Here is a 21,291-nt window from a genome sequence, read left to right as displayed (position 1 = left end):
GGGACACCTGAATGTAGCGGCTTCGGGAGACAGTGAGTAGCGAGAACACAGCGGTAGTGGTCTCACTGAGTCTCGCCACACACTGAAGCAGAGGAAAGGGCAGCAGCTGGATGGGATGTGGGACTTGAGAGGATTTTGAGTTTTGTTCTGTTCTAGGATGGGAAAAATGATGACTTATTTGGATGCTGAGGAGAATAACATCAATCAGCAGAGATAGAGAAATGGGTAATGGAGGAAAAGAAACGACAGCAAACCTTAATAACTGGTATTTCTAGATTGTTTGAGAGAGGACAAATAAACGTCCTACCGAACACCAGAAACCAAGAGGCCTGCCGGCGGGCTCACCTGTGGGCATGGGCTCACTCGGAGGGTCTCCCAAGGCCTTGTCATCACTGTCATTCTCACACAGGGCGGCCGTTCTTCCTTTCCATTCATTTTTAGGCAGAAGTTCTACAACTACCACGTCTCCATGAATCGAGCGATTTCGAGCCTTCATCCCATGGACAAGGATGTCACTGACTAAACCTGTGTTTGGGCAGGCACACAGAGACCCCATAAAGCTGTGAGGGCATGCCACATGCAACACACTGGCCCTGCGGAGAAAAGCTTCCTCCTTCAAAGGGGAGGCCAAACTTTGTCCCACAGGTTAGGAATGAAGAAACAGCCAAAGCGTCCTCTTACGCCACGTGCTTTTAGAAGGGCTTCCTCTGCCCATCTCTATGGCAGGTGACCATTTCCCGCACAAGCCTATGGAAGCCCATGCTGGAATTTTGTCAGGCCTACAGGGGCCATGCAGCCAGGGAGTGGCGAGCAGCCCAATGAACCATGGGTCCCGCCCGACTCCTGAGCAGCAGCCAGTGGGAGAAGTTCTCCTTCTCCTCCCATCCTGCCATGTCCCCTCGACTTTCAGGGTGTTTGAACCCTGCCACTGAAGACCAGGACCTATATGCTATTATGATACAGCTCATCTACACATTTTCATTTTCATCACCTTTAAGATTATTCTAGTTAGGTCGCTCTGGGCAGTGTCTTGAAATCACAGCGACACTGCCTCCACAGCACATCCAGTCCCCGCCTGCTCGCCAGGTGTGAGAACGCGGGCGAGCTACGTTGTTTCTATTATACTTTCCTCCTAGTAACCTTGTGGATCCTCAGGAAGAAAAGGGGCCAGACAATGATAGTATCTACTTTCAGTGCTTAGAACTGTGACTGATGTAAAGTGGGTACTCAATAAAATTTAGCTCTTCTCATTTTTACAAATTGATTGCAATACAATCAGAAACTATAGATAAAACAGGAGAGGGGTAGTGGGGGTAATCTGACCGGCATTTTCAATGCGACAGTTTCAGCTTTGTTTTCTTCACTGTGTAATACCAGAATAGAGATGAAGTACAGAAATTTAAGTAAGGCTTATACTGAACCTGAATCTTTACAGCTGGCTCCTTGAAGTCGAACGAAAGCTTCTATTTGTGCCCTGTGTTTGTTGACATTCAGGACTCCCTAAAATCAGAATAAAAATCAATTGAAAAATTTTTTTCTGCCCACTTTGCCTCCAAAGGTACAGTTTTCAAAAAGTATGTGAAAATATCCCGAAAATATTCCTTTAACATCTGGGATCCCTTCCTTTAGGAGAAATATTCTTCAGTAATGTTTCTTTTCTCCAGAGAACATACCATTATTTTGAAGTATTCTTGGCTACACCACGTGTTGCGAGTGCCAGGATCTATCTTACCTAAGTGACAAGTGGCCTTTAAAAAATTTTCTTCCTCTAATATCCTCCCTGGAATGCCGTAAACTTTACTACCCAGATGGAAGCATTAGCCGCTCTAGACACGCTCATATTTAAAATACCCACCTAGGGACGCCTAGGTGGCTTAGGCGGTTAAGCGTCTGACTCCCGATTTCCTGCTGGGCGTGGTGGAGCCTGCTTACAATTCGCTCTCACCCTCTCCCTCTGCCTGCCCCTGCCCCACCCCCATGCTCTCTTAAAAAAAAAAAAAAATAATAATAATAATAATTAAAATGCCCACGCTTTAGAGAGGGACTTCAGCGTGTTCTCAAACTTTGGACTACATAAAAACTGAGCTGCTTGTCCAAAATGTCAGATTCACAATGTAACAGTTCTGTATCTTGATAGTGGTGGCAGTTACACAAATCTGCTGATGTAATTGAACTCTGCACGCACACATGTCAAACTGTCGAAATCTGAATAGTAATTTTACCTGATTCCTTTTCAAGATAGCTTGACAGCTTCCAGGTTCAGGGTTCTGGGTCCTGGAGGACCACAAAAAACTCCCTGAGAGGGGCAGGAGAATTGCAAAGGAGCGAAGAAGCCAAACTTCACCATTTTGTCAGATCTCCATATCTTGATTCAAAAACATCTTCTCTTTCCGGAGACGTGGAGGCATTTATTAGGCTAACTGTGTGACGCTCAATATCCAACCCGATTAAGATGAGAGAGTAGCACCAGACCAGACAGCAAGGTGTCCACAGGAAGAATGACTCCCCGATCATCTTAGGACATGGACAGCCCTGGCATACTTGTGCCCATTTCATTTATGGCCTTTGAAATTAAAGGCCAGTGACAGGCCAGTAAAGCAGAGAAGAAAACATGCCGCCGGGCCAACGCCCTCGCTTCATGACCGCCCTCACCTGGATGTAGCGTCCAGATTTAATGCCGGCTTCTAACACTTCCAGGGGAAGATGTTCTGTGTACTCCTTCCCGTGGCTCTCCTGACTCTCGTTCTCTCTTTCCCGTCGAGACTGAAGGATAGAGTCACAGAGCTCGTGGGCGGCCTTTAAGTCGGGCCAAAAATTGTCCAGGTAATTCTGCATTTAATAAAGGCACAAGAGAAGCATGGTCAGAAGATAATGGTGCTGCCTTCTGGTAGGATCACAGAAAGTCTTGCACAGGGAACTGTGGGCGTATGGGCTGGAGGGGGTGTTCGGTGAGCACTGCCTCCCCGAGCCTCACATTCCTGGAGCTTTCTACCACCTCACTAATCCCCGAAGCGGGCCAAATTACCCCAGTGAGGACCTTCCTACCATGGAATGCTTACTTTGCACTTCCGAATCTCTCCCCCAACCCCTGCCCCCAGCACGCACGCACGCACGCACGCACAGCTTTCCTTCCTTTCTTCCCATGCGTCTCATTGCTGCAGACAATGGCCTGCAATGAGAGGACAGCTCTTCTCCTCTTGTTTTTTGTTTTTATTTTTTTCATCTTGAAATGTCTGAATTTCTAAGAAATTTAAATAAGCAAGTAAAAATAGAAAGAAGGAAAGTGTCTGTGGAAACGTTTCCTCTCCCCCCGCCCACTGGCTATGTCGAATAAGCAGAGAGGGGCAAAGTAAAGGCTTTCTATTCTTCTCAGGCCTTCTCCTAAGCTTCCAGAGTCTTGGTGACCGTTGACAGATGTGGTAACATTCCTCAGGTAGTCGTTGCTATTAGTGTGATGACCTGGTATGAAATATATCTTTGAAACAAGCAGCCAGGGTCCCCTCCACGCAGACTTACTGAGTGTTACTGTACTTCTTGGTGTAATGTCTGTAAGAGAGGCCCTTGACCAAACACCCAGCACCACCCACAAGAGGATGGTGTGTTGAGGCCAGCTGTGCTATATCTGGAGTACACTCCCCCAAACGGCTGGCTCTCACTAAATAACATCAGTTTTACGGGTGTTTTTTAACTCAACTTTAAGGTAGAGTCTCCTAAGGTAGAGTCTAGCCCATTCTCTTTCCCCAAATTGGAAAGAAAACACATTATAGGGGTGCCTGGGTGGCTCAGTCTGCTAAGTGTCTGCCTTCAGCTCACGCCAAGATCCCAGGGTCCTGAGATCGAGTCCCACATCAGCCTCCTTGCTCAGAGAGGAGCCTGCTTCTCCCTCTGCCTGTCGCTCCCCCTGCTCATGATCTGTCTCTCTCTCTCTCTCAAATAAATAAATAAAATCCTAAAAAAAAAACCCAAAAAACAAAATACATTATCCTTCTTGTCAACACCGGCATAAATAAATAAATAAAATCCTAAAAAAAAAACCCAAAAAAACAAAATACATTATCCTTCTTGTCAATACCGGCATAAATAAATAAATAAAATCTTAAAAAAAACCCCAAAAAACAAAATACATTATCCTTCTTGTCAACACCGGCATTTCTCCCACTGACTGCAGGATCCTGTTCAAATCACTTCCTTTCTTTCCCAAGTCCTTTGAGAAGTTATATCTGTGCTAAGTCAGTACCCCAATTCCATGGTCGCTTACCACCACCAAGCCTTTGCCACTATAAACCACCTCTCTGTGAGGACTTACTGTCTTCACTCTTCCCAGCTAACTTCAGGTCCCCACAGGAAATTCTGGTCTTCCTTCTCATCTGAACTCCACAAGTATCTCTTTTTTTCCTGCCATCATTTGCCTCTATGAAGCCCTTGGTCACACGGTTTGCTTAGGAGATGCTAGACCCAAGAAAACGATACTCCCGGACTGGACTACAAAGAAAAGTAATTTTAACAAAAAGTAGAAAAATGTAATTTTAGTCAACTGTCCTCTGCAGGAACAAGACATGATGTATTGCAACAGAAAAAACAACTGACACCGCCATTAATATCCAGCGTCCCCGGAATTCTCTGGCATGCCAGAATGCTTTTTTATAGCAGGGCCAAGAAAATTCTATTGGCAAATCTTTAGCAGTACATGCACCTGGGAACTCTTATAGAATTTACAATTCAAAATCCAACTTGACTTTCTGTAAACTGACAGGGGTAATGGAGGGCCTCATTCAAGATTCTGAATCAAAAACCGATACCAACCACAGGAACTTGATGCCTACTGGGCAGACACACGAGACCAGTAACCTAATGGGAGATGAACAGTCATCCCACTTTCCCAAAGGGTCCCTCCAAACCAGGAGAACTGTGTTGCTGATATAGCCCAAGAAACGGTCACCAATAATGCTACTCCTGTCTGTGATCTGGGTACCAAGCTGAAATGACAGCTTTGCTAACCCCTTCCTCTATCTCTACTAACCCCCATGCACAGACCTAGGTGGGGAAGAGCAAGGAACAGCAGAAAAACAGCTGGCCTATACAATATGCTGCATGGGTACTCAGAAAAACAGAGCAGGGTGGTTAAGGGAGTCAGAGTGCTGGGGTTCTAATCCCAGCTCCACCACTTGCTACCTGTGTGACTTTGTGCGAGCTGCTTAGCCTTTCTGTGCTTCAATTTCCTCATCAATTAAATATGGACAATAACATCTACCTCACGGGGCGGTCGCAAGAACTAAATGAAATAATACACTCAGAACAGTGCCTGGCATAGATGAATGCTGGCTATTACTATTAGGTGGAACCATGTAAAACCGCCATTTTGTAGGTCAAGAACAAGAGACTACTGGAAATTTTATAAGATTTAACCTATTCTCACCATCATCATTCCGAATACTGTTACTGTTATGCCTACGCATGAGTTCACGGTCAACAGGGGGCTTTTAGGGCTGACGTCTCAGATGCCGTGGATCCTACAGTCACAGGGAGTCTGCCTAAATTTGCTGACTTCAAGATCGCTTACTTGGAGAGAAACAAAGACAGGAACTCCTTGGCCGCAGTCTTCCTTCACTCTTTAATTCCCCTTTTCAGTATTGCCACAGGGATCGAGAGCATGATGGGTACCACGGAGCACACGAACACACACAGACGCACTTAGGGACACAACAGATGGAAGTACCTTGAAGGAAATCACAAACACTCCTTCTGTTTCACTTCCGTACTGCTGGACTGCCTCGTCGTCTTCTGTCACCATGACGATTGGCATCTTATCCTGGCAGTGGTGATAGTACCACACGGCGGCGCGGTATATGCTCCTGGAAAAGCAAAGGGCACATAAGCCCACCCAAGACAAGCTGCTGATCAAAGCTTCGCACCTGGCTTTTACCCTGCTCCCCTTCGGCTATGCAGACAACCATTTGTTCATTCAACAACTAATTCCCAAGCACCCATTACACACACACCCTGGGGTGGGTACCCTGGGGATACGATGATGAATCAGAGAGCACCTGACATCTCTTCCTCCTGAAGACATCCAACTGCCACAGCAGCCTCCTTCATTTCTTGGTATGTTCTAGAAACCATGTGGCTCTGCCATCTTTTCATACCATTAAGCTGGCATGCCTTGACACATGGCACCACACGGGTGACAAGCTGTACTATGTGAGGTTTAAAAGATGAAGAAACAAGTCTGGCTAAAAGCAAAACGTGGCTGCAAAGAGCTGAAGACCATAATCTAGTAAGGTCTGCTATGGAATCACAGGAAATGTCTGAAAATCTTCCTGACAAGAACCAGAATTGGAAAATGCAGCCTAGGCTTGAAGATGTGTGTTCGAGATTGGATTAGGTTTCTGATGATGTGTATAAACTCGGACGGCCAGTTTCCATAGGGATTTGTTTCCCTTTCTGCAAAGTAAGATGCCAGGTAAGGTTCCTATAGTTCTAGGTCAAAAAAAACTTCAGCCAGGGACACCTGGGTGGCTCAGTTGGTTAAGCATCTGGCTTTGGCTCAAGTCAGGATCCTGGGATCCAGTCCCACATGGGAGCCTGCTTCTCCCCCGGCTTGTGCACTCTCTCTGACGAATAAATAAAATCTTATAAAAAATTCAACTAATGTATACTGTACAAGCCTGTGTAGTTAGTAGTTAGGAAGCACGATCATTCTCAGTACTCACATGTGACCTAATCTAGAGAACGATTTGTTATCCCTTTCTGGTACCGAGCCCTATGGGAACTTAGGACTATAATTAAGGACTCCGTACGCATCAGTGCTTATTTCACTTTAGAGAGTTTAAATATTTAATGGCTAGACAGATAAAGAATTACAAGATAAATGTTTTGTATGGATAAGACAGTTGAGAGCTTAAGATCTCCAGGGCTCTCTGCATAAGAGCGTGGCAGAGGCATGTTAGAACTCTTGGCAGCAGATGTTCAAGTAAGAGAGGGTGTGTGGGCTGTTCAGACAATTGATCCTAAATAAGATTTTATTTTAACTTTAAAATGCACTTGTCTAGAAATTTTTAAGTAATGTAATGACATTTGACATTCTGTCTCTACTTAATTTTTTTTCTTGTTGACTGTGGTTGTTATTGGTATAATTTATTATGCCTGTAACAATCCAAAGAGAGGCTAGAAAATCAGATGACTCATTGTAAATGACTTATCTAGTGAATAAACTTTTCAATTTCTAACTCTGGTTGTGTTATCAGAGATTGTGGAGTGGGCAAGGTCACTCTGCCTCCTGGTGTTGCAGTTAATCCTGTCTTCAAATTATAAAAGGTTTAATAGTGATTGTGAAATTATGTCTCTGCTGAAGACATGATTACTAACAGTTTAATCTACTCACCTCTTCACATTTTTTGTGTGTGAAGTAAAAGTTTAATAAAAGTAAGATGTGCGAAAAGAAAAAAAAAAAAAAAAAGAGCGTGGCAGAGGCTATGGGTGCCCAGTACCTAAGCCCCAGGCCCACTTCGGACTTCAGCTGGAGCAGGGCAGCACTCCCATCCTACCCCCGGCCCACTGAGTGGAGTCAACACCCCTGCAGAAAGACCCTCAGCTGAAGGCGGAAGTCTCTCTACCACCCTCGCCTCTACCCTTCTAGACAACTTCTGAGACACATACTATGCAGCTTCTCGGAAGTTCCCAGTAGGACTGAGCCTCAGTTTCCCACATCCTTAATAACTGCTTTCCCTCCTTCTGCCTCAGGCCCTGCACTTCCTCACCCCTGTTTCAGGGAACTGCCCTCAACATCAACAACCCACACCCAACTCCTTGCTTCAGGCTCTGCTTCTAGGCGGTTCTAAACGGTGACACTGTACTTTCTAAAACAGTTTTACCAGAATTAACAGTTTGTTTAACAAGACTGGTTGGGATATTAGAGCAACCTATACCAGAAAAACTGAGATGATCTTAGCTTCAAAGTGGACCTCTTCCCCCCCATACACACACACACACACACACACACACACACACACGCACACGCATTAAAGTTATAAAAGCCAGCTCTTAAGATCTAGGACAAACTCACTCTGAGTATCTGTGGCTCCCTTATGACAATTTCTAAAACACGTATGTACTCAAACGATAGATCTAAAACAGTGACACAGTCAGCAGTTCCGTATCAGTCGGGGTTCTAGAGTAACTGCTGGTTTAAAGAGCCACGCAAACTCACAGCCATACCTGGTCTGCCACTTTTCCATGGATTCTCCTCTCTCTCGAGGGTGATAGCAGTGCTGCTGGAACTCATTAGCAAAGAGAACGCAGTCATGCCGCGCATCCTTCAAGAGATGTCGCAATTTGTTATACTGTCTGGGACACAGAGAAAAAGAAATCTGAGATAGCAGGCAATCATCTACTGCCAGCTCGTGCTAAGGATCAAAGATGAGGCATTTTAGGACAAAAGAAACACTTATTTATATTATAAAACCCAAGAAACACTTATTTATATTGGCCTTAGTGCACGTAGTACTACTGGGCTGCTGTTTCTCGGCTCTGCCCGCTACAATGTGCTCAGGCAGGACCTCGTTAATTAGCTTGTGGATCAATCACCCCCGTCCTTTCCTTTCTAGACTTCTGGCCATTTATTATGGAATCATATACCCTGCCCCACACAGCCCCCTCTTCAAAGGCTCGTGTGGGACCAGAGGCAAGCAGGGTTTAGTGTTTTATTTCTGTACCTCACTTTGTTCTATAAATGGCATTAGGCACAAGTACATTTTACTTCTTGCTGGCAGCCTGGAAAAGGACATGTGAAGGAAATAAATTTGGGGGTTTATTTGTGAATTCTATTTAGGCAGCCGCCTCACTCACACGAATGAGGTCTAGCTTCATCTGTCAGATAAAGAGTAAACTTTAGGTTTCTCCCATCAAGAGATCCTTCCGGTAATGCTAGCCAAAGTCTCACATCAAATATGCAGCCGCATGTGGGTCAGTTTCTAAGATGATGCTTTGCTTTGTTTTTATTTTAAGAAGGTGCTTTTCAGGGGCACCTGGGTGGCTCAGTGGGTTAAGCCTCTGCCTTCCACCCAGGTCATGATCTCAGGGTCCTGGGATCAGCCCTGCATCATGCCCTGCATTGGGCTCTCTGCTCAGCGAGGAGCCTGCTCCCCGCACCCCCAACTCTGCCTGCTGCTCTTTCTACTTGTGATCTCCGTCAGGTAAATAAAGAAAATCTTAAAAAAAAAAAAAAAGTTCCCTTTCAATCTCGCCATTTGCAATGACATGGATGGAACTAGAGGTTATTATGCTGAGCGAAATAAGTCAATCAGAGAAAGACAATTATCATATGATCTCTCTGATACGAGGAATCTGAGAGGCAGGGCAGGGGGATGTGGGGGTAGGGAAGGAAAAAATGAAACAAGATGGGATCGGGAGGGAGACAAACCAAACCATAAGAGACTCTTAATCTCACAAAACAAACAGAGGGTTGGGGGGTGGGCGGTAGGGATAGGGTGGCTGGGTGATGGACATTGGGGAGGGTATGTGCTATGGTGAGTGCTGTGAAGTGTATAAGCCTGATGATTCACAGACATGTACCCCTGGGGCTAATAATACATTATATGTTAATAAAAAAATAAATTAATTTTTAAAAAGTGCCTTTCAATAGTCTAGGTAATATGGAATACAGAAATGTTCACACTTATCTTAAAGGAAGCCTACTGTTTATTTAAAAATGGACTGATATTAAACCAGACATTAAATTAACATATAAATTATCCAAGGCAGATGATTGGCATTTAACATGTGTTTTAATATAACAAAATTTGAGCCCTTCCATTCCCACCTCCAGCCCACTGCTGTGGATTTAAAAAAAAAAAAAAAAAAAGAGCCTTCTCTTTAAAGCAAAAGCAGAACTCTCCAACTTCTCTTCTTCAAATAAATGCTAATCACCAATATCTGTGTCATCTTAGCACTTAATTAGAAAACAAGAAACACTGATTTTATTTCCTTAGTAATTCTAATTTTGAGCTATTTTAAAAAGAATCACCAAGTAATAGCACTTCTACAATTTCGTAACAAACAAAAGGATTTAGTTTCAGCTCTGTGAATGGCAGCTTTCCTTAACAGCATCCCACATGCACAAACAAAAGCCGCCCCGCCCCCCCAACTCAGAAATGCTTAGGACATGTAACTGGTAATTTTCCCACCTTCACAAAGATATAGTTAAAGTCAGTTTTAAAACCTCTAGAGAGGTGCCTGGGTGGCTCAGTTGGTTAAGTGTCTGACCTCGTCTCAGGTCATGATCCCAGAGTGCCGGGATCCAGTCCCACATGGGGTTTCTGGCTCAGTGGGAAGACTGCTTCTCCCTCTGCCTGCTGCTCCCCCCGCCTGTGCTCTCCCCCACCCCCCACAAATAAATAAAATCTTTGAAAAAAAAAAATAATAAAACTTCATAGAATATGCATAGAAGAGCCTACACCATACCACCCTGTTTACAGTGGACCGTCCCTGCACAATGGTAAGGTGAAGACTTCCACTTTCTGCTTTACACATTTCTGTTAAATGAGCCTTATTTCTTAAGCAATAAAAGATTTCTGAAGAGTCTTTATAAGAAACTGTAATTATTTCAGAGAAAATGCTGAAAAAATATTGCCTTTTTTTCCTGATCTTATCCTCCATGGTTTTTGCTCCCTTTATCGACCATAACATTTTCTAGAACCCTAAAAAGGTACCTGAACTTAGTGCATTCATTTGTTTGCTAATTTCCTTCCATATTAAGTATCCTTCATTTGGCAAATGTTTGCTGTGTTCCTTCCTTTTTTTTTTTTTTTTTTAAGGTTTTATTTATTTATTTGACAGACAGAGATTGCAAGCAGGCAGAGAGTCAGATTGAGAAGGGGGTCAGAGCAGGCTCCCTGCAGAGCAGAGAGCCCAATGCAGGGCTTGATCCCAGAACCCTGAGATCATGACCTGAGCCGAAGGCAGAGGCTTAACCCTCTGAGCCACCCAGGCGCCTCTGCTGCATTCCTTTTATGTGCCAGGTCTTATGCACCACTGAATGTCCTCAGGGGACTCCATCTAGGCACCTCCTTCCTGTCCTTTATCCACAGCACCCTGCTCACAGTGAACATGACAGAATCACACATTCCTCAAAAAAATTAAAACAAGAACTACTGCATGACCCAGCAACCGCACTTCTGAACATACACCCCAAAGAACTGAAGACGGGGTCTCAAGGAGATATCCTTATTCCATTGTTCATGGCAGCATCTTCACAACAGCCAAGAGTCACCAAGAAGGCAACCTAAATGTCCAATGACAGATGGATGCATAAACAAAATGTGGGGTATACATACAAGGGACTGTTATTCAATCTTTTTAAAAAAGGAGGTTCTGACACATGCTACAACATGGATAAACCTTGGGGCGCCTGGGTGGCTCCGTCGGTTAAGGGTCTGCCTTCAGCTCAGGTCGTGATCCCAGGGTCCTGGGATGGAGCCCTGTGTTAGGAATCCCTGCTCAGCAGGGAGTCTGCTTGTCCTTCTGCCTCTTACCCCGCTGGTGTTTTGTTTTTTTTTTTGTTTATTTATTTATTTATTTATTTGACAGAGAGAGAGATCACAAGTAGGCAGAGAGGCAGGCAGAGAGAGAGGAGGACGCAGGCTCCCTGCAGAGCAGAGAGCCCAATGCGGGGCTCGATCCCAGGACCCTGAGATCATGACCCGAGCCGAAGGCAGCGGCTTAATCCACTGAGCCACCCAGGCGCCCCCCTGCTGGTGTTTTTATGCTCTCCCAATCTCTCTCTCTCTCTGAAATAAATAAATAAAATCTTAAAAAAGAATGGATAAATGTTGAAGACATTCTACTAAGTGAAATAAGCCAGACACAAAAGGGCAAACACTGTATAATTCCATTTAGATGAGGTACTTAGTCAAATTCATAGAGACAGAAAGTAGAATGGCTGCTGCCAGGGGCTTGGAGGAGGGGGAAGTGGGTGTTAATGTTTACCAGGTGGAGAGCTTCAGTTTACGGAGATGAAGTTCTGGAGAGGATGGTGGTGATGGTTGTATGAATGTGAATGTACTCACTGCCACTGAGTTATTCGCTAAAAAATTGTTGGAATAGTGAAGCTGACACTAATTCACTACAATTTTAAGAAACAGCTAGACTAAGTGGCAAAACAAAATTAAAAGAAAACAAAACAAAAGAAAAGAACCACCACTCATTTCAGTGGGAGAAGTGCCATGAAGGGGAAAAGTGCAGGGTGCAGAGAACACAGGAGGGCTGGGGAAGGCCTCTGGGAAGAGGGGACACCTGAGAGAAGGACATCGAGAGTCAGTGAGACAAAGCACCCAAGGGAGCAGATGGGGAGGCACAAAGTTCAGGAGAGCAGACTGTGTGATTCACATGCCCGAGAAATGTTTCCCAAACGCGTAAGTGAACTCACAACTCCTTGTGACAACAGCGACCCAAATATAAGACAGCAGTGTGTCAGACCCACCCTGACATTTTCAGAACACTGTGACTGTTCTGCCAAGCTCTGCACACATCCCCGGATTTGTCCAGACACCTGCCCTCTGGACCCTGGGATTCTCCAGCCCTGTCCTCCCCCTGGCACTGATGTTCCATAAGCCAGACCCTGGGTGTTTACCACCAAATTAGAGGAATGACACAGCAAAACATGGAACTTAACAAAAAGGATGTTCTCAATGTAAAGTTTTTCTCCCATATATTTTCCTTGGACTTGTCCTGCATGCTTCCATTTGTCAGCTACCTATCAGCCGGTAAGATGAATGAACAAATGGCACGAGAATATTAATGGGGAAAGCAGGAAAGAGTGAATCACTTGGAGTGTGACAGTCGGGTTTCCTTGCAGGTCTGTGGGCTTACAGTTGTAATTTAATAGGGCATGCATACAATATAGTCATATTTTTTGCCAGTCAGGGCTGGTGGTGCGTACGATGGGGTTAGATGTATGAGTATGCCGCCCGGGACTGGCAAAGAGTATCACAGTTCCTTTAACAAGTCTGGCCTGGATGACAGGAGAACAGCGGTTTCAGAGAGTCAAGTACAACAAAACAATCTAAAATTTTAAAAAGTCCAGTCTTACAGAAGAACCCTAGTTTCCCTGGACTGGCTTAAGCATTCCCCAGATCTCTATTATTTAAAGAGTTCAAACAACTTCTTAGCGGTAAGACTATGCTTACCTTCCTTAGATTGATTTTGGTACTATTTTCACTCAATGGTAAGCTTACCTACCTTGGCCTGCTGACTGTATGCTCTGCAGATGAGAGGCGGGCTTCCCCCAACCAGTCGGCAGACGCACAATATTATGTTCCTTCCACCATTTTTTGCAGAACCCTGCTAGGTTGTCTTTGGTAGACTTATTTTCAGAGGTCCTTCAGTTTTCCACAAGAATTTTAAAAGTGTTTTTTTTAAAAGTGTGTTTTAAAAGTGTGTTTTCCTTTATAACAGGTGTATTCGTTTTTTTGTTTTGTTTTGTTTTTTTGAAGTAAGCTCTACACCCAGTGCGGGGCTTGAACTCAAGACCTGGAGATCAAGAGTCACATGCTCTACTCACAGAGCCAGTCAGTTACCCCTGGGTGGTACGCTTAAAACATTCTCAATGGAGGGGCACCTGGGTGGCTCAGTGGGTTAAGCCTCTGCCTTCGGCTCAGGTCACGGTCCCAGGGTCCTGGGATCGAGCCCCACATCGGGCTCTCTGCTCAGCGGGAAGCCTGCTTCCTCCTCTCTCTCTCTCTGCCTGCCTCTCCAACTACTTGAGATCTCTGTCAAATAAATAAAATTAAAAAAAAAAAAAACAACCACATTCTCAATGGAGTATACTTTGGACCATCTGAATGCCATTTAGCTGTACTGCCATTTGGAAGCCTCAAAGACAACCTCAAACTCATGACCTCTAGCTCCACCCCTCTGGACCTCCTCTAGTGCTTTCTCTATCCAGTTATGTAAACCCGAGACCTTGGTGTTAGCCTTGACACCACCTTCCCCCTCTCCTTACATATCTAACGCCACTACTAAGTTTTATAGGTTTTATTTTTTTAAGTAACAGCTTAACTGAGATATAGTTCATATACCATAAAATTACCCTTGTAAAACCTAACAGTCAATAGCCTTTTGTGGGCAGAGTCATGCAACCATCACCACGAAGTCCAAACATTTTATCACCCTGAAAGAGAAACTTAGATCCATCAAGCACTCATTCTCCATTCCCCTGGCAATCACTAGTCTATTTTCTGTCTCTTGGATTTACCTATTCCAGGCATTTCTTTTTTTCTTTTTTTTTTAAGATTTTATTTATTTGACAGAGAGAGAGAGAGAGCGCGCGCACAAGTAAGCAGAAGGGCAGGCAGGGGTTGGCGGGGGGTGGGGTGGGGAGCAGGATCCCTGCTGAGCACGGAGCCCGATGTGGGGCTCAAGCCCAGGACCCTGAGATCATGACCTGAGCCGCAGGCAGAGGCTTCACCCACTGAGCCACCCAGGCGCCCCGGCATTTCATTTTTTAAAAGATTTTATTATTTGGGGCGCCTGGGTGGCTCAGTGGATTAAGCCACTGCCTTCGGCTCAGGTCATGATCTCAGGGTCCTGGGATCGAGCCCCGCATCGGGCTCTCTGCTCTGCAGGGAGACTGCTTCCTCCTCTCTCTCTGCCTGCCTCTCTGCCTACTTGTGATCTCTCTCTCTGTCAAATAAATAAATAAAAAAAAAAATCTTAAAAAAAAAAAAAAAAAAAGATTTTATTATTTGGGAAAGAGAGAGAGAGAACACAAGCTAGTGGAATGGTAGGCAGAGGCAGAAGCAGGCTCCCCGCTGGCTGAGCAAGTCTGACGCAGGGCTGGATGGCAGGATCTGGGGATCATGACCTCAGTGGAAGGCAGATGCTTAACCGACTGAGCCACCCAGGTGCCCCTCCAGGCATTTCATATAGATGGAATCATACAAAAATGACTTTTTTTGTGCGGCTGGTTTCTTTCACTCAGCCTATTTTCATGTTATAGCACATGTCAATGCTTCATTCCTTTTATGGCTGAACAGTATCCCATTGTATGGGTAAGCACATTTTGTGTAACCATTATCAGGTGACAGACCTTTGGTTCCATTGTCATTTGGGGGGCTATTAGGAATACAGTTGCTAGAACATTCCTGGATAAATTCTGCATGGATATGTTTTCAATTCTCTGGGTTAAAGACTGAGGAAGTTCTACGGACTTTTACCTACCAAGATGCTGTTGGAAGTATCTATTTCTTTCCATCTCTAAGCTACCAACTCCTCTCATGTGAACAGCCTCTTCTCCACAGCCTAGTCGTCTTTTCAAAATAGGCATCTGATTATTATATATATATTATCCCACCCAGCTTACGACTATGCACCAACATCCCCGAGACCCCTCATCCACGCCAGGATCTTTTTTCAGTTCCTTGAATGGAGCGAATCTCCCTCTCCACCAACCTGCACAGCAGCCGACCTCCCCTGCAAAGCTTTTCTCCTTTCTTTGCCTGGTTTATTCCTACCCACCCGGGAGAGCCTAACGTAGGTCTCTCCCTCGGGAAAGCTTTTCCTCACCTCCCTGATGAACAGGGGCTCTCCTGAAAGCAAGCCCTATCCTTCGGGGCCCATGGCACCGTGACAGCTCTCCATAGCTCTCCATCTGTTTGTGTGATTATCTGAGGACCACTCTCTCCCCCCCAACACTGTGTCTCCTTCTGTTCAGTGTGGCAGCCTCGGTGTGAGCACGCACCACCTCTCAGCAAATGTTTGTTGAATAAACAGACGAACACCTGCATACAGGAATGAATGCAATGGACAAGACGGCCTCCCAGAGGCATCAAGAGATCCCTCATGGAACGAGGACATGTGATTATCCCGAGCAATCAAAAAAGTGACTTCTTTCATAATGTCTTCTGGAATATACTTAGAAAAACAGGCATTTTCTGCATTGACAGTATCAAAATCAAAATCCAAAATCATATTAAGTACAGAATCAGATTGGAGGCTATGTCTTTTTTTTTTTTAGATTTTATTTATTCCCTTGACAGACAGAGATCACAAGTAGGCAGAGAGGCAGGCAGAGAGAGAGGAGGAAGCAGGCTCCTGGCCAAGCAGAAAGCCCGATGTGGGGCTCGATCCCAGGACGCTGGGATCATGACCTGAGCTGAAGGCAGAGGCTTTAACCCACTGAGCCACCCAGGCGCCCCGGAGGCTATGTCTTTTTAATGGGAAACTCAACTCTGGTGATTTCATTTCAGTAGAACAATGTCATCTGTCATGTTAAATTAACGTTCATTTGCAGTCTTCTTATTTTGTAAGCTTTGCTTATTTAATTTCAAGGTCCGATTTGGGTTTAGGGTTGCAGGACGTACTTAAGCATGAGGACTTTACATCCAGATTTATGCTAAAACAGATTTAAGTAACAATAATGCAAATTAAGACTGGGTGTCCAGGGGGAAAAAAAAAGTTGATAAAAAGTCTCAGACACAAGGACTGAGTAACACTGATCTGTTGGATGGGGAGTTAGATCACGTGACTTCTTAGATCCTCTCCAACCATAATATTCCCTAATTCCAATCTTATGTTATATATTGAGAAACAGAAGTGTGAAGTGCTAAGCGTCTAACAAAGAAGGAATTCCCGAAGGGGGCAAAAGGAGAGAAAGCAAGGCAGCCTTACACCAGACGCTAGTCCAACCAGGTTTTTTTTTTTTTTTACTGACAAGAGTTTTTTTAAGCACAAATGTTCCTCAAAGCATATCAAATAGAATGAATTATTTACTAGCACCTCAAAAATCTCCAAAGAACAGAAAAACATAAGAAAACATTTTCCAACATTAAATGAGGCAAAACACCAGAGGGCCTCTGCTAGGCCACTTATGGTTAAATATAAAAAGTCCAACGACTTACATTTACCACTTAATGAAGTCCAAACTAATAAAGTGAATTTCCTGGGTCTTCTACATTCAAGGGCTGTGATCAATTATAAAGTCAGCTTTGGACACTGAACATTTTTTAGGGCTTTGGTAATGTTGGTCATTTAGCTCTCTGAACCTGAATATAACTGCTGGCTGCTTACCAGAGAAACAAACCACCAAGGCCCAAACATGCCGATTCCTTTGCCTGCCTCTTCTTTCCACTTCATCAGTTACATTCAGTACCCCTGCTTTATATCCAATCTCTCTCTCTTTTTCAAAAAGACTTTATTTATTTATTTGTCAGAGAGAGAGAGAGCACACAAACAGGGGGAGCGGCAGGCAGAGGAAGAGGCAGGCTCCCCGCTGACCAGGGAGCTCCATGTGGGACTTGACCCCAGGACCCTGGGATCATGACCTGAGCAAAGGCAGCCGTTTAACTAACTGAGCCACCCAGGCGTTCCTTAAGACCATTGTCTCAAACCTACTTCCATCAGAGGGCTTTGGGCTGAACCCTCACACGCTGTATTCACCTCTGCACTTCGCGTCGTCCACATGCCACCATCACCTTCTCACACCTAACCCACCAAGACAACAGGTTTGTGGAGAGGGACTGATACAGCTGACCCTTTAACCCGGGTATGACCTACAAGGCTCCACTGACACACAGAATCTTTTTAGTAAGTACAGTACAGCATAGTAAATATATTTTCTCCTCATTATGGTTTCGGTTTTTTGTTAAAGACTTTATTTATTTGAGAGCGAGAGTGTGTATGAGTGCACAAGCTGGGGGCAGATGGAGAGGGAGAAGACGCCTCGGGGCCGTGGACTTGATCTCAGGAACCTGGGACCATGACCTGAGCCAAAGACAGGTGCTCAACTGACTGAGCCACCCAGGCGCCCCTTCATTATGGTTTTCTTAATAATGTTTTCTTTTCTTGAGCTTACTTTATTGCAAGAATACGGTTTACAATATATAATATACATAATGTATAAAATATATGTTATTCAACTATTTATGTTCTGGTCGACAGTAGACTATCAAGTTTTGAGGGAACTGAAAATTATACATGGATTTTTCTCCGTCCAGTGGTCTGAGACCCTAATGCTTATGCTGTTCAAGGATCAACTGTACTTCTTTTTGTACTCCATAAGGCCTGGAACTCTGAGCTCAAATGTGCTGACCAAATAGGAAAACCAGGGTGATATCATATCGGCCTATTTCACAACTGCGCATCATTTGTTCTCACATTTAGTATTTTTAGAGACACGGTAAAGTGGTAGAAATCCAATAGTTTCTCATCAAGTTAACTACTTTTGAAATGTTCAGGAGAAAAGACATTTAAATTCCAATTCTTTGCTTTTGAATGTCCCAGGAGTTGGTTTTTAAAACCACCCTTAATATTAAAAATATTTCCGAAAACAGAAGTTGAAAGGGCTCGGCAGAGTGCTTGCAATCCGAATGATAGCAACAAATTGATTTTAGTAGCAGAAATTGAAATACGACCCCTGGAGCAGCATTCAAACCTGGATGTGTATAAACATCTATATCTTTGTGTCTGAGCAAAACCAACTTCAAACTCATTGAAAAATATTCTATCTGAAAAATCTGCACTCTAGTTAATGCACATTTTTTGAACTGAGCCTATAATAAGGACAACTCATCATTTTCATATACAAATAAACACACTTCATCTTTTACCACCAAGTCTGAAGAAACCACAACATTTAAAAAAGAATAAACACACAGTTCCTGCTTTTTAAATAACTAGGGGTGCTAAGAGGTTGGATATATAATTCTAATATGCTGTTTCTATGCAGTCTTCACGTTCAAGTCATAAATCCTTTCCCAATGTCAAATGAAGCAAAACAGTTTTTAAGTATTTGTTTAAAAGGTGAACAACTGTTCTTCATTTAGGTATAAGGTAAGCATTTTAGACTGATTTCAATCAGAAATCCTTTGGCAAATACAATGAGTATGGCTGGTAGTTATTCCAGTAATGTAAAAATAAAACAAGTTACTTCTGTTTTCATTAAATAAATCACGAGTACAATTTGCATCCATAATAAACAGTTTAAAATTTAAAAATAAAATACTTCCCCCCCCAAAAATTGTAGGCTTCTGAAACAATACATGCTAAAAAATACATGCAAACCCAAAGCCAAGGATCTTAAATACCCATATACTGGGGACACTTCAGTTTATTGGACTGAAGACCTCTTGGCCAGGTGTTGAAGCAGAAATATAAAATAATGTCACCGCATTCCTCATCAGCGAAGAGAATACCAAATATTAGTTCAAAAAGTCCTTTCAGACAAAATAATGAATTCCTCCCCATCCCCCCCAACGACGGATCTTTTCTAAAGGGGAAAAGAAAAACATGCCATATAGAAATAAATAAATAATGCAAAACGGATACCTGCGGCCTCTTTGATGCTGCAACGTTTGACAAGCCGTCTGCATGAAAATAATTCCCTTCAACTCTGGGAACTCAAGGATCTCCAGGTAATCTTGAACAACTTTCCAATCTGGGATCATATAATGAGTCACTTCAATAGACAAGAGTTTCCCATCTAAAACATAATTCAAAATGTAAGCGATTAGACAATTGTGAACCTGGCTTATCACTGCAAAATAACTTCCAGTCTTAACTACATCCTCAAGTTTTTAAAGGACACAACAAATCTACTTGAGTAGAGGCCCAAAGCTCAGGTGAATTCAGCATCTGCATTTGTTTGAAGCTGTGCGGAGTAAAAGCTCAGTGTGGTTTATGGTGTTGCCAGTGGTGCAGAAGATGACTAAATTTTTTTTTTTTAAAACAAGCAAATCTTCAGCACAACCTAAATATTTCTGTTAACTCGCTGACCTACACTCACATTCAAATGGGGGCCCGCGAAACAGACATGTTTACCACCTGTTTCTGCCTAGCAATTTCAGGCTGGTTCTGAGTCAAGCTTGGGTACACGCTCCTAAGTCTCCAGGGACCAGAAAGCCGGAATCAACTGAAAAAGATGCTCAATGAAGGCAAGGGCAGTGGTTAGGCTTTCTACTCAGCCCGCATCTCAGAGAGCTGCTTAGTCAAGGTGTACCTTGAAATGTTGACTTTAACCTTAAAATGAGGACTCCAAATCCTAAGGACCCCCCCCCCCCCCAGGCTCCTCTCCCACCAGAGGGTGGAGAACCAGTCATCCTCCTCCTTCGATCGGCCACCCTTGCAGCCGAGAAACCAAGTGGGGTAAGGTCTAGCGCACGGGAGCTCCAAATCCAATTTCCCCGTGACCTTCCTGTGCAAGGAGGACCCAAGACAATTCACAAATTTTAGTGCAGAGGGCTCTCCACCGGCTAAACGTCACAACACCTGGGCTGACAGATCGGAATCTTTGTGGGACGTAAGAAGTGTCTAACAAGCAACAGCAGGACCTCTCGGCGCCGCAGGATGGCGCCCCACCTTTCCATGTGGGGCGTGCAGCTCGACACCCCCCCCCCCATTTCACCACCACAACATGCTGGGGGTGCACAAGGGGCAAGTTCCTGCGCCCCCCGGCCCGTCGGGAAGCCCCGCTCGCTCGGCCTCCAGGCTGCGGGGGCGCCAGGCTCTGGGCCCTTCCATCTGAGAGGGAGGCCGTCGGGAGGGCGGGGATGGAGACCCACAGGACGCAGTGCGCCGCGGCCGTCGGGGCAGCTCCGGGGCCGCGGGCCTTGCTCCCCGCCCGCAGCCCCAACGCTGGGCCTGAGCGGCTCCCTGAGGCCTCCGGTCGGCTCCCGCGCGACCTCGCGCTCCGCCCCCAGCAGCGCCGCGGCGCCTGCCGCCCCGGCCCTGCCGCCCTTGCTCCCGCCGCCCAGGGCTGCACTACGCGCTCCGGCCCGGCCCGGCCCCAGCCCTGACCGTTGCGACAGGCGGCGGGCTGCGGGCAGAGCGGGCTGTTGCAGGGCACGCTGGGCCGCAGGTAGTGCTCCCGCACGATCCGCAGTGTCCGGCCCTGGAAGGTCCTCAGGAGCAGCACCTTCTCCCGCTTCTGCAGCATGCCGGCGGCGCTCGGCGGCTCACGGCTCCCGGCCCCGCGAGGCCGGCCCCAGCGAGCAGCCGGGAGGTGGCGGGCGCCGCCCGGCGCGGGCGGAAGCGAGGCCGCGGCTGCGGGCCCGCCCCCTCGGCCGGGCGGCCTGGTCTACGCGGGCTCGCGGGCTCCCGGGCACCCTGGCACCCTTGGCAGCCACCAGAGCGCCGGAGGGTTCCCGGAACCGCCATAATGGCGGAGGCCGCGCCTGAGAGCAGGAGGCAGCCGGGGGAGGGGTGCTCCAGCCCCGCCTTGGTCTCCCCCCTGCCCACCGTGGCCTGCGGGCAGGGAGAGGTAGAAAAGGCCCAAACGACGTGAGGAGATAAAATGTGTGGAAT

The 21,291-nt window shown here is 45.5% G+C and overlaps 1 protein-coding gene across 5 annotated transcripts in view; it reads right to left on the bottom strand.

Annotated features, from left to right (window-relative positions):
• Positions 1–21,044, bottom strand: part of DIS3L (DIS3 like exosome 3'-5' exoribonuclease) — a 34,192-nt gene extending 13,148 nt beyond the window's left edge. Inside the window, exons 1-8 of one of the 5 annotated variants that reach the window (XM_046008556.1) lie at positions 20,785–20,914; positions 19,813–19,900; positions 19,318–19,471; positions 8,215–8,343; positions 5,717–5,852; positions 2,653–2,829; positions 1,422–1,500; positions 346–525 (exon numbers count right to left, since the gene is read on the bottom strand). In XM_046008556.1, the coding sequence (XP_045864512.1) occupies positions 346–525; positions 1,422–1,500; positions 2,653–2,829; positions 5,717–5,852; positions 8,215–8,343; positions 19,318–19,436 (820 nt within the window). In that variant the 5' untranslated portion in view covers positions 19,437–19,471; positions 19,813–19,900; positions 20,785–20,914. Of the gene's footprint in view, positions 1–345; positions 526–1,421; positions 1,501–2,652; positions 2,830–5,716; positions 5,853–8,214; positions 8,344–19,317; positions 19,472–19,812; positions 19,901–20,784 lie in introns of those variants that run through there. The other 4 variants (XM_046008557.1, XM_046008558.1, XM_046008555.1 and 1 more) reach the window with 4 other exon arrangements.
• Positions 21,045–21,291: the final 247 nt, after the last annotated feature.

The sequence above is a fragment of the Meles meles genome, chromosome 6, assembly GCF_922984935.1.
Source record: "Meles meles chromosome 6, mMelMel3.1 paternal haplotype, whole genome shotgun sequence".
Taxonomy (NCBI): Eukaryota; Metazoa; Chordata; class Mammalia; order Carnivora; family Mustelidae; genus Meles; species Meles meles.
This window is presented reverse-complemented; position numbering and strand designations above follow the sequence as displayed.